This window comes from Bison bison, unplaced genomic scaffold (assembly GCF_000754665.1).
Source record: "Bison bison bison isolate TAMUID 2011002044 unplaced genomic scaffold, Bison_UMD1.0 scf7180017864239, whole genome shotgun sequence".
Classification (NCBI taxonomy): domain Eukaryota; kingdom Metazoa; phylum Chordata; class Mammalia; order Artiodactyla; family Bovidae; genus Bison; species Bison bison.
Window position 1 is genome coordinate 845,708 of NW_011494811.1, and position 12,261 is coordinate 857,968.

General features: G+C 38.0%; 1 protein-coding gene across 1 annotated transcript in view; it reads right to left on the reverse strand.

The window, feature by feature from the left end:
• Positions 1-1,667: 1,667 nt before the first annotated feature.
• Positions 1,668-12,261, reverse strand: part of PCNX (pecanex homolog (Drosophila)) — a gene marked incomplete at its 5' end in the record, with an annotated part of 186,085 nt that continues 175,491 nt past the window's right edge. The window contains 5 exons of the mRNA XM_010846813.1: positions 1,668-6,706; positions 6,885-7,025; positions 7,438-7,880; positions 10,137-10,342; positions 11,606-11,880. Coding sequence (XP_010845115.1) covers positions 6,566-6,706; positions 6,885-7,025; positions 7,438-7,880; positions 10,137-10,342; positions 11,606-11,880 — 1,206 coding nt within the window. The remainder of the gene's footprint in view (positions 6,707-6,884; positions 7,026-7,437; positions 7,881-10,136; positions 10,343-11,605; positions 11,881-12,261) is intronic.

Sequence of the window (12,261 nt, forward strand, 5' to 3'; positions counted from 1 at the left end):
CTCCTGGAGTTCACCCAAACTCATGTCCATTGAGACGGTGATGCGATCCAACCATCTCATCCTCTGTCGTCCCCTTCTCCTCCTGCCCTCAATCCCTCCCAGCATCAGGGTCTTTTCAAATGAGTCAAGCATCAGGGTCTTTTCAAATGAGTCAGCTCTTCCAATCAGGTGGCCAAAGTACTGGAGTTTCAGCTTTAACATCAGTCCTTCCAATGAACACTCAGGACTGATCTCCTTTAGGATGGACTGGTCGGATCCCCTTGCAGTCCAAGGGACTCTCAAGAGTCTTCTCCAACACCACAGTTCAAAAGCATCAATTCTTTGGCACTCAGCTTTCTTTTTAGTCCAACTCTCACATCCATACATGACTACTGGAAAAACCATAGCCTTGACTAGACTGACCTTTGTTGGCAAAGTAATGTCTCTGCTTTTTAATATACTGTCTAGGTTGGTCATAACTTTCCTTCCAAGGAGTAAGTGTCTTTTAAGTTCATGGCTGCAGTCACCATCTGCAGTGATTTCGGAGCCCCCCTAAATAGTCAGCCACTTGCTATTAATAGATGTCCTAAGAAAATTACAGAGTAACCTAGGGATTCTCTTGTAGAAAAAATTATTTTTTTAAGTATGAAGTTCAAGAATATTTAGTTTTAATAAACACATATGAATGGGAGAAGAGGGGAATCAAACAAACGTTTTGCATAGTAAGTGCTGAGTGAATACCCTAAAAGCCATGGTTTGGTCATGTCCCTACTTCACGAGGTGCTTTTTTTCCTTCTCCAGAGGAAGATGCACCTACATGGTGAGATTCATTGGCTACAGGCCAGCAAAACATATTTGAATTCTTTAGGAGAGGGAAAAAAAACCCAACAAAACCCTAAGTAAGCTGCACTTTAAGAGGTTAACAACGAAGAGGTGTAGGGCACCCAGATTTCAGGTCAACCCCCCTTTGAAACTCTGGGTCTAAGATTAATGTAGATTACACACACAGAAAATTCCTTTCTTTGAAGATGTGTTTCATTTAACTAGCATGCTTCCTGTCATTAGATAAAAATACTGTCCTAAGACTAACTACCATTACATCTCCAGGTGAGTCACTGTGATCCTGGGCAGAAAGAGAGCAAACTGTTTGGGGCTCTGATGCCAAAGGACATCACCTGCACCCTGCCAGTTTGGGCTGTTACTTAAAGAGACTCACTAAAGGCTTAGTGAGTGACTCTGTCAAGAGTCTATCTATTATCATTGTAAGTCAGCTTGCACGTTCTTTAAGTAGCACACATAAAACTAGTACACACCCTTACGTAGCGTTTGACAGACTCTGACGACCATGATCTGCATGGCCATCTTCTGCACTGTAATCTCGTTTAGCACAGTGCATATGCACACATCTTCACCCCTCATCCTACACGATCCCTCTAATATCATTAACAAGACACATTCAGATACGTTCATAAAATGTAAACTACAACCTTTCTGCCAAGTGTGAAAAGATATCCTTGTATTGTGAAATAGATAATTTCTATTATAGGCTGAATCCCACGTTAGCAAGCCTAAGCATCTATTTAAAATGATTATCTTCAGAACCAAGTACATGTTTTAAAAATATGCTAGGCAGAGCTCAATACGGTAAACTCTTAATTTTCTTAATTTGACAAAAATGGACAGAAGGCAAAATGAAAAAAAATTTATTTCCTCAGTGTTTTATCCACTGTCAATACTGTATCTTTGATGCAATATATTTGCAAAGAAAAAACAATCTCAGCTTTTAGTTTCCATTTTAAACAACTACAGTATTTACAAGCTGTTCAGAATAACACTCAGACACACACGCACACACACGCTCACAGACATACAGAAGTACATATCTCTGGTTTATACTGAATGCTGGTAGAGGCAATGAATACTTCCAGAGCCCATGATCAGAAAAGGGAAACCCATTCTCCTTCCTCCCACCTACTTTCCTGGAATCATTTTCATATTCTTCCTTCCATTTCCTCATGCAGAGCTCATTGCCAGACTTGTATAATGTTAAGGTAATCATTTTTTACAATTTATTTTTAGTTAAATTATAGTAAGCTTTAAAAAAAAAAAGCATAAGCAGACACGATTTTCCCATTTCTATTATTTTGGTTGTAGAATCAAGCTTCATATATAAAAAATCTTGTTATACTACAATTACACTAAACCCAAGAGTCATCTGGAGCAGCCATCTCAGTTTTCCACTACTTCTCTGCTTTAAATTTCAAGGTATCGTCCCATTCTGTGCAAATAACCTGCAGGAATTCATCCTTATCACAATCTTAGGTGACCTTTCTTCCTGCTCCACTGAATCATAAATTCTCAGGTACAGAGCTGAGGCACAGGAAAAAAAGGTATAACTCTATATAATAGGTGTGTCTTAGAACAGAGCGGTCATGTAACCTTGTGAGGACAATCAGCTCTGGTGCCCCAAAGAATGTTATGCTGCTTCCATAAAACAGTACATAAGGAAGTTCAGCTCACAAATAGAACTTATTTTCTCTAATTCAGAAAGAACACGTGGCTGATAGGCAACAGAGACAAATTCTTATCACACGTGATTCTTGACAAGATGACTTGGGTGAGGTGATTCAAAGCAGAAAATACACCTCTGTTTCAAGCAAAATTAATACTTCAACTCACATACCTATCAGATCTTCTTGTATAATAATGAACTTCTTTCCAATCACAGTTCTCACCTAAATAAAAGAAAAAGCCTAGGTATATATCAACCAGATTTTTTTTTTTAAATAAGAGAAGTGAAGAAAAGAGAGGCTAGTTTTTTAATACCTTATTAAAAAAAACTATACATATCCAACATAATATTAATGTTTATGCTGCACAAATACATCATGTCTAATTTTCCTCTTTTTCCAGATTAATAAAACTCAACTTCCACGTGGACCAAAACAAAATTCAAAGTTATGGGTTCCAACTATCATCTTCTTCAACGACACTGTTCTCTTCATTTATTTTGGAATTAAAGGAAAAACCTCTAGAACAACAATGGATGTTTTACACCTCATCTGAACAAGGTATGCTAGCAAAAGTCAAAAATTGACTGGGTCTGTGTCCAAGCAAAGTAATTTTATGTGATTATAATGTACTACAGAAAAGAACAAGAAGGAATACTGAGAAATTTAAAAAAAAAAAGGGGGGTGAGGTTTTGTCCATATTCATGAAAAAGTGATGAAAATAAACACAAAAGTAATTCACATTGTGGGCAGCAACTTATAATTTTGTAGCTAGTAAACAAATTCAAATAATTCTCATACAACACTATTGCTATCTTTTTCTCAAGTCATATATTTACGAAGAAAGATTTTTGCGAGTTAACTAAGATAAAATGGTAATTTTAGCCTTGGGGCAAATCATAAGTTTAAAAGGCTCAGCTCTGGATGAACATGACTCAGTGCAGCGATCGACCACATGAAGAATTCCTAAGCAGGGGCCCTGGGCTGCTGCTCAGAGGCAAAGCAGAATTCATTAAGGCTAAGCTACCCTTGCTTAAATGTGAGGCTGGTTTTTTATATTTTGATATGGGATGGAAAAGTAAACCAACCCAGGAAGAAAAATACATCTTTTTAATGAGCTGACGTTAAAGCTTATATTTTCACTGCCTGACATCTGGTACACAGAGTAATTTTCCATATTTTGCTCAAGAGAGAAATCTTGTCTGACTAATTCTATTTCAAGGATTAGTGGAAGTATCTCAGATATACTTGAAATATTAAGAAAAATACTTCAAATATAATGGAAGTTAATCTCCCAGTAATGGAAACTCAAAGAAGGCAAAACACTGATGAAGTCTGTTCACTAATTTCCTGAAAGGTAATTAATCTCTTATCATCTTAAAAATATAGAGCCTCACCACCTACACTCTCAGACCGCTTAAATATCAACATATTAATCTAGACTTCTGGAAAAATTATAGTTCTTTAGAAAAAAGTCAACATATAAAATTTTATCAAGTATTGAAAAATGGTGTAAAAAGAGGGCTTACACCAAGTTATAAACTGGAAGATTAACCAAAAACTTGAGTTATAAAATGATTTTTACCACTAAATAAGAGTAATCAAAAAAAAAAAAAGCTAACCATTGATAACTTACTCCAGAACTCTAAATAAAAATCAAACAAGAAAAAAACCCAGAAAGCTATCAATAAAACTATTTAAAACAATGAAAAAGGTTGTAAGTGTTTTAATTACATATCTTTACTTTCAAATTAAGGAACTCTCAAAGTTTTGGCAACTGTGAACTAAAGATGCCAATGAGTGTGTACTGGAGTCTCAGATGTCGATACTAATGAAAAACGCTGTGCAGGGAATCTAAATGAATAGCTCACTACCCTCTAAGGGTGCATGGGACAGGGTTAAATAAGACATGTATAATCAATTTAATTACTGAAAGTGTGTATATTTCTCTATTATAGTTTAGGTCAAAGTATTCAGACATGAATCCTTCCTTAAATTATTAATACTTCCCCAAATGCAATTATTAGAAAAGTATTATGATTTTAAAAAGACTATAAGTTTTAGACTTAAAAAATAAGAACAGGGCTCCTTTTAGGATTCCTAATTAATACAAGTACTTAAAGATAACAAAATTCAATTTGTTTTGAGAAACAGGGTACCTTTGTATAAAGGTTTAATAAATTATTTGATGAAAAGTTTTTCAACAATAAGTTTTGCAGTGTGTGAAGTCTGGAAACATCAACACGAGGCACACTGGCTCCTGAATAACCACAAAAATTTTAAACTGGAAAAAGGAAAAAAAAAAAGGTTTTGGAGTGAAAATGCAATCAGATGGTACATATTAGCTGTTTATTTTCTTAGTTTTCATTCCTTCTACTGAAGTGTCATACTGTACTGCAAGATCTACACTAGAATTACCAAGATCTCCTTCTGTCTCAGAAAGATAACTTCAAACCCACACTGCTCAACAGAGCAGCCACTAAGCACATGTGGCCAGCAAGTACCTGAAATATGGCCAGTTCCAATGCTGAAGTTGGAATACTCTGGATATAACAGATTAAATAAAATGTATGACTGAAATTAACTTCACCTGCTTCTTTTTACTTTTCATTCACGGGGGCAGGAAGATGGCTGCTCCTAAATGCTCACATGTACAGTCTTCTTTGGAGTGTCACACAAAATGTGAAAAAATTTCTGAAGGATTTAAAAAGTGCCATATGTTGAAATCTAAACTGCAGTTCCCACCTAGACCAACTGTAAATTTGAGTTGTATATTTCCCTGAATACATACATTAAAAAAAAAAACAATAAAATTTAAGTTATGAGACAACATATGAGTTAAGTCAATTTCATCACAGATATAAATATTCCAAATTACAGCTACACACTATAAATCACTGGAAATAAAATTCAAGTCACAGAACAAGGAGAGGAGAAAAAGAAAAGGCAAAGTTATTAAAGTGGGATATAACGATAAGAACGGCACCATTTGGATAATTCTGTTTGAAAAAACTTTACTTGATTGACTGAACTGCATGTGAATGACTTTAAAGAGCTAAGAACTCTTAAAAGGCAATCAATCCTTTCTTTAAATTCCTGGACGTTTCATCTTCTTCTTTGAAAAGCAAAAGCATTTTTCTTCCCAGAACTGACCCCAGCAGAACTTGCTCAGGTGGGAGAAGCAGGGCGGCCGGGGTGCTCCTGGTGCTGGAGCCCATCTGAAGTGTGGACACGGAAGCTGGCAGGAGTGTTCACGGGACCAAGTCACTGACTACTGGCTTTGGGAAACACCAGTGATGAAGCCACGTGTATCTTGAGATGGAGTATTCACTTGAAAGGAAACAACTGGCGGACTGGCATGAAGTACAGACTACTAAAGAAGAGTGAGCAGCACTGTTCCTGCTACGTATGTTCATCAGGAAAGGGAAGGGGTTTATCCCAAAGGCAATTTAAATAATGTTATTTTATTTTTATATATAAATAAATGTTCTGAGAAATCTCAGACTTTAGTGCATTGTAAAAAATTAGTGCAGTTTTTTTCATTAAAGTTTTTAGCGCTCAAGGAATAAGATAAATCTATGTCTGTTCATAGTCTCTTTCACTGTACATTAAACTTTTATACTGCTATGTGTCAAACTGAAGGTTTCTACACTTGCTTTTAAAAATCAAGGTAAATGGATTTCATGTTTTATGACAAAACATGGCAATTATTTTTGGCAAAGAAATTAGAAAAATATGAGATTGTAGTTTAGAAATCAAGAATTTGTTGATTTAAAGCATAGGCAATGCATAGGAAAAAACTTTTAAGGATGTATTTTAACAGAACTTTATCCTTCATGCAAAATGTTTTCTCAGCAGCTAACTTAAAAAAATATTTCAGCTTTATTTGGGGATGGAGACAGTGATGGGAGTCAGGGCGAAGGAGAGGTGCTTAACCTAGCCCACTCTATGTTCAAGTCTCTCCTCCAGGATCAAAGTGATAACTGCAGGCATCTTCTGCTCTCTCCTCTTTTTTTTTTTTTTCCCCAATATCTTGGAATTTTGAGGGAAAAGAAATGAAGTTATAAAACACTGGCTCACACTTCAGCCCCAAGTTCTAGTACCCCAGTTTCAATGACAGTCACATATTTATCTTCAATCTGGACCAGAAGTACTGTTTTGTCGATGTGGGATCTAGTACCTGGATCTCTGCTGCAAGGCACCCATCGGTGAATCACCTGATGATTTAGAGCAAAACAAGCAGTTAGTGGCAGAGACCTTGAATATACTCACAGACTCTACCCTTACGATTAGAGGCAGTAATTCAGTTTGATAACTAAGCATAAGTACATAAATCAGCTAAAAACATGCATACAGGCTACAAAAAGTCAGGGCACCAGCTTCAGAAGAACTTACATGGCCTTCCATGCCCTCCTGAGGACTCCAGTCCTTCCAGCTGTTCCTCCCAGCTTTTAACCGAATACCCTCATCAGGCCACTGCAGCTCTTTCCTTTTTGACAGGTTGATCCCATCCAGAATTTGACCAGGATCCACAATCTACATTGTAAATAAAAATGAATCATTTCCAATTCATTATTTCCTTGAAGATGAATAATTACATAGTTCCAAACAAAATTTCTTTCACAGTACTCTTTTTGTCCACATTCTCCACTGCCTATAATGTAATAAAAAACACCCTAAACAGCCATGTGAGTTCCCTTTAGCCTCCCGGGAGACCTTACTGCCATGGCCACATAACCATGGCTGAAGAGGGAACAAATATCACCAGTGAAAAACTGCTTGCTTTCAGTTTTTACATTGGCAGAAACTTTTTTTGCAACATTCACAAATGTTCTTCCTTCAGACTAAGTAGTATAAGGTGTGTTTTCACAGGAGTCCTTCACTCAAAACACAAGAAATCAAAACCAGGAAGGAGGAACAGTGGAAGAAGAACGCTGGGCTTACTCACTTGGACTCTGTAAATCACCTCCCCCTTTTTGGCATGGGAGTTATTGGCAGGGCTTGAGGTGCTGCCAGGCTGCACGTCAGCGGCACAGCTCTGGCCGCCGTCTGTCCCGAGAAAGCCCACGAGGGTGTGATGCTTGCAGGCGGGGATGCTTTGGCTGGAGCTGCTGGAGGAAGGCAAGCCGTGCGGCACACAGGCTGGGCCGCTCTGACTGGAGGGTTCCATCTGGTTCACCATAGAGAGGCGGGACTGGATGGATGACGGCAAGTTGCGAAGCGATATCTGGCTGGTGGAGGAGCGCCGACAAGGCACAAATCCCGTGGTGGACATCCGGAGAGATGAGTGTCGGCTGCTGTAGCAGTAAGAGGACTGGCTGGCTACGGAGGCCCGGGCGGGGGACTGCCGGACCAGGCCGGACTGCACGGACTGAGAACTGTGGCTGGTGCCTGGGGAGGGAGAGACGGCAGCGCTCACTCTGAGTGGACTGATGCAAGCACGGTTGCTTCTTTTGTAGTTTCTAGGACTTTCTCCCTTAAGCCTCTCACCATAAATTAGCTGATCAATTTACTGAATTTAACATTTATACCTGAAAATTTTAAAGTTATCGAAAAGAAATAAATATCTGAGATCTTTTTTCTCATGTGGTTCGTATAATTTTCACTTGCTGAAGCTTTTTAAAATCCAAATTCTGGGCCATATGAAAAACACAATTAGGTAATCTACAGGAAATAGCGGGATTTAGGGTTGAGATAAATCCTAAAATTTCTTTCACTCAAATATTTCAGAATAACACGAGTACTTCTTTAATACATCAAAGATGAAATAGTTCATGGAAATGAGACAGTGAGAAATATTTATTAAAGATCTATTATGTGGTAAGCTCCATAACTACTATTTCTCAAAGTCGAGTATTAATGCCCTTTCCATCTACTGCAGTGACAAGTTATACTACCCACAGAAGAGCAGAGAGGTATCACTGCAGGACGCACGTGTATCAGGGATCACTACTGAATATGACCGATGATACTGAATAGCAGGTTCTTCTGTGTCCTTTTTTCTAATGGCTTGACAGAATTCTTCAGATTTGTGAAGAGTGATGTGAAGATTATTAGAAAATTAGTGTTAATTATACTGAAAAATAATTACATGTGCTTTTTATCTGAAAATTAAAAAGAGCTAATCAATGTTAAGAGTAGAAGGTACATTTAAAGTAGCACACTGGCAGTTCTAGGTTTTCACTCAGAAGGTAAAGAAGAACAAACAAAATGTTGATCACACACCTATTTAGAGTCTCAACAATTTCAGTGCTGTTACCTTTCTTTAAATTGAAGTAAATGGTTTAAAATTTAATCTGATCCATGTTCAACAGTGGGGAAAAGGACAGTGCTGATAACCAACCAGCCATCTGGGAATGGATGTAATCTGGCTTGCATACCAGGTAGGATTATGGCTCTCACGTAAAAGGCAAATTAGTAAAAGAATACCTTCCTTTGGGATAAGGAAAATTTTCTTAAATAGGATACAAAAAGTGTTAATCATAAAGGGAAAGATTAGTAAATTGCTCTATACAAAAATTAAGAACTTCTCATTAAAAAAAGACAAGCCCACTCTTCACAGGAAGAGGAGACAGAACCAAGATACAGAATGGGAAGAGCTATCTTTGGTACAGAAAACTGACAAAAAGCTCAATCCAGAATATACAAATATAAATAGGAAAAAGATACAGACTTTCCTAGTGGTCCAGTGCTTAAGAATCCTCCTACCAGTGCAGGGGACAAGGGTTTGATCCCTGGTCAAGGAAGATCACACATGCCCTGGAACAACTAAGCCCTGAGTCACAACTATGGAGCCCACACACCCTAGAGCTCTGCTCTGCAACAAGAGAAGCCACAGCAACGCAAAGCTGGTGCACTGCACCTGGAGAGCAGCTACCACTTGCCACGACTAGAGAAAGCTCACATGGAGCAACGAAGATCCAGCGCAGACAAAAATAAATTAATTTAAAAAATCTTAAATAAGAAAAAAGTAACCAAATAGAAAAAAGGGCAAGAGACTTAATATGACTTCAGAAAGAAGAGATGATAAACTCAAAAGTTTCCAACAACAAGTATTACAGCAAAGCAAATTAAAACGATGGAGCTAAAGACCACCCCCCTTCTCCTGTCTCTCCGAGAGAGCAGGGAGCAGAGCTGGGAACAATGATACTTAGAGCTGGACATTCCTATGTATGACTGGTCAGAGTACCAACTGGTTTAAAAAAGGAAGTCTAGAAAGAATTTTGGCATTTTGTATTATGAGTCTTAAATATCTTCATAAACTTTTATTTGATTTCATTTTTCAAGTTTTCAGCCCAAGAAAAGAATAAGAGATTATAATATAAAGATTTATATACAAAGTTATAATACTCAGAAGAAATCAAATCATTGTTCAATAGGAGAGAAGTTACATAAATTATATTAGTTATATATGATTAGCCTTTAAAAATGGTACTTCCAAAGAAAGGCTATTTTTAAGTATTATGTATTTATATACATAAAATGATTAATATAGACAGGTAGGATAATGGCCCACTGGGAATCAAACAAAACATTCTGCTTACATATTTCCGAGTAGGAAATGTGTCATCCTCTTTATACACACATACCACCTAAACCCCACAGCTGAAGGACTGACATCCCACACATAATTTTGGTTCAGATTACCTAGGGTTGGAGGGTAGGATGTGACAGGCGGATGAAGTCCTGCTCCAGGTGCCTGGCCTGGGTTTCCAGTGCTTCCTTGGGATGCACTGCTGTGGGGATCGTTGGCAGTTGTCGCACTGTTACTGGTGCTGGAGGGTCCACCTCCAGTATCAGAATCTTCGATATTGCCACCGCTGTTACATCCGGCTCCACAACCTTTCCTTAACCTAGGAACAAACACCAGGGTAGGAGGCACTATCCCGAGATCACTTCAAGATAGGTATTTCTTCCTTTTTCTAGCCATTCTAAACATTTAATGCTACTGATGTTCACCTCTGAAAGTCTTCATGGAGCAATCAACATCAGGAAGCAAAAAACTCTTTTATGTTTTCATATTGCCCTCTTAAATTCACTGACTCCATTCTTAACTGACCAGTTTTATATACTCTATCACCTTTCCTACACCATAATGAAGAACTGCACCTAACAATTTGTTCCATTAAGATCTCAGCTGGAAATAGAATTCTTGCCACTGTATACAACCCACGAAAACATAATTGATTTAAATTAAATCTAATTTATGCTGTAGCAAACTGAAGAGAGCTGCTGTAATAATTTTTCTTCTTCTTTTTTAAAGTGTAAAGTTTAAACTGTTTCAGTTTGGCACTGAAAATCCTGCACCCCATTAAACCACTCAGTCCTGAGCAAACAAGGCAATTTCAACACAACACCTATTTTTTAAGACAAAACTTCTTTGAACACTATCCTGGTTTGTGTTCTTTCTCCTGTTTGAATAGGGGTTGATGTTAAAATGGTGAAATTTTACTTTAATGCTGGAAGAATTTTAAAGCACCTGTTTTAGAGTTAATTGCTCTAATCCCATTTTTAAGTTCTGATATTTAAAGATCTGAACAACCCTTGATCTGCAATTTTTATTTACCACCCATCATAATTTACTAGACAAAAGGCAGAGGAAATAATTCATGTGCATACTTGACGACATTACAGATTTGAGACTTGAGTGCTACTTGTTCAAATGGCAGCAGTTATCTCTGCATTGCACGAGGAGGAGCTTCAACATGGATAGCGTGCTCCCCCTACTGCTCAAACGGAACTCAAAAAGAATGAAATCAACTTGCCCACGTTTCTTTGCTTTTTCTCTAGTTTGCCCTGTTTGTTGACCCACACATTCTAATAGCAACAATATGCTGCAAGAGAGTTTAAAAAAATTAAAGAGAGGGAATTATTCAAGATTCTATTAAATGCTAGAGCAGTGGCTTCTGACCAGAGTTGTGCATTAGATTTATCTAATAAGAGTTTAAAGATACACATGCTCAGATTCTACTTCCTAAAGCTCAGCTGTAACAAGCTGTTATTGTACCATGCCAGCTGTATTTTTCCTAAAGCTTTCCAGGTGACACTAATGCACAGGGCATAGATTAGGCGGGTCAGGACACACCACTGCTGGAAAAGGCAGCCCCACGGCTCACCTGTGCCAGGTTGACACGATGAAGTTTCTGATATTTCCCAAGCTGATGGGTCCCCCAAGAATTTCTTTAAGCTGCTCATGGCTGTCAGAGTAAGAAGTTGTCAGGGGTGAGACAAAGATCGGGTAGCCAATAGGCTGATCACAGGATGAGTTTATCATGTTTCTCAGGGCTTGCTTGGCATTCTGGATGCTACCTCTCTCTGGATTACGGTTTCGCAGGAAAACAAGCTCCTGCTGCTGCCCTGCCCAAAGGCCTCGGACACACTCCTTATTCACCTGAGAATCAGAACACACAGGAAGTAGGTTAAGGGACTAAGAATAAAATTTATATAAATAGAAGAGCAGCAGTGGGAGGGATATGAAAGACATTACAATAACCAGCTGTGAAAAGCAGGAAACAAATATAAGTAGGTCACATCTGAATGGGAGTTAACCATTTCCCACCGTCATTAGGTTGTTAAATAATAAGCACATACAGAGCTCTTCCCTTTGCTGTCTTGTAAAAATACCAAGTAAAATGTAGTCTATTTAGTTTTTTAAATTGGTGAAGCACTGAATGCTGTAACTGAGATAACAGGTATTTCTGACAGAAATGAGAGGTAACAAGTGTTTAGAGTTGAAAGGATATTTGTGATTTCATGGCGGGGCGGGGGGGGG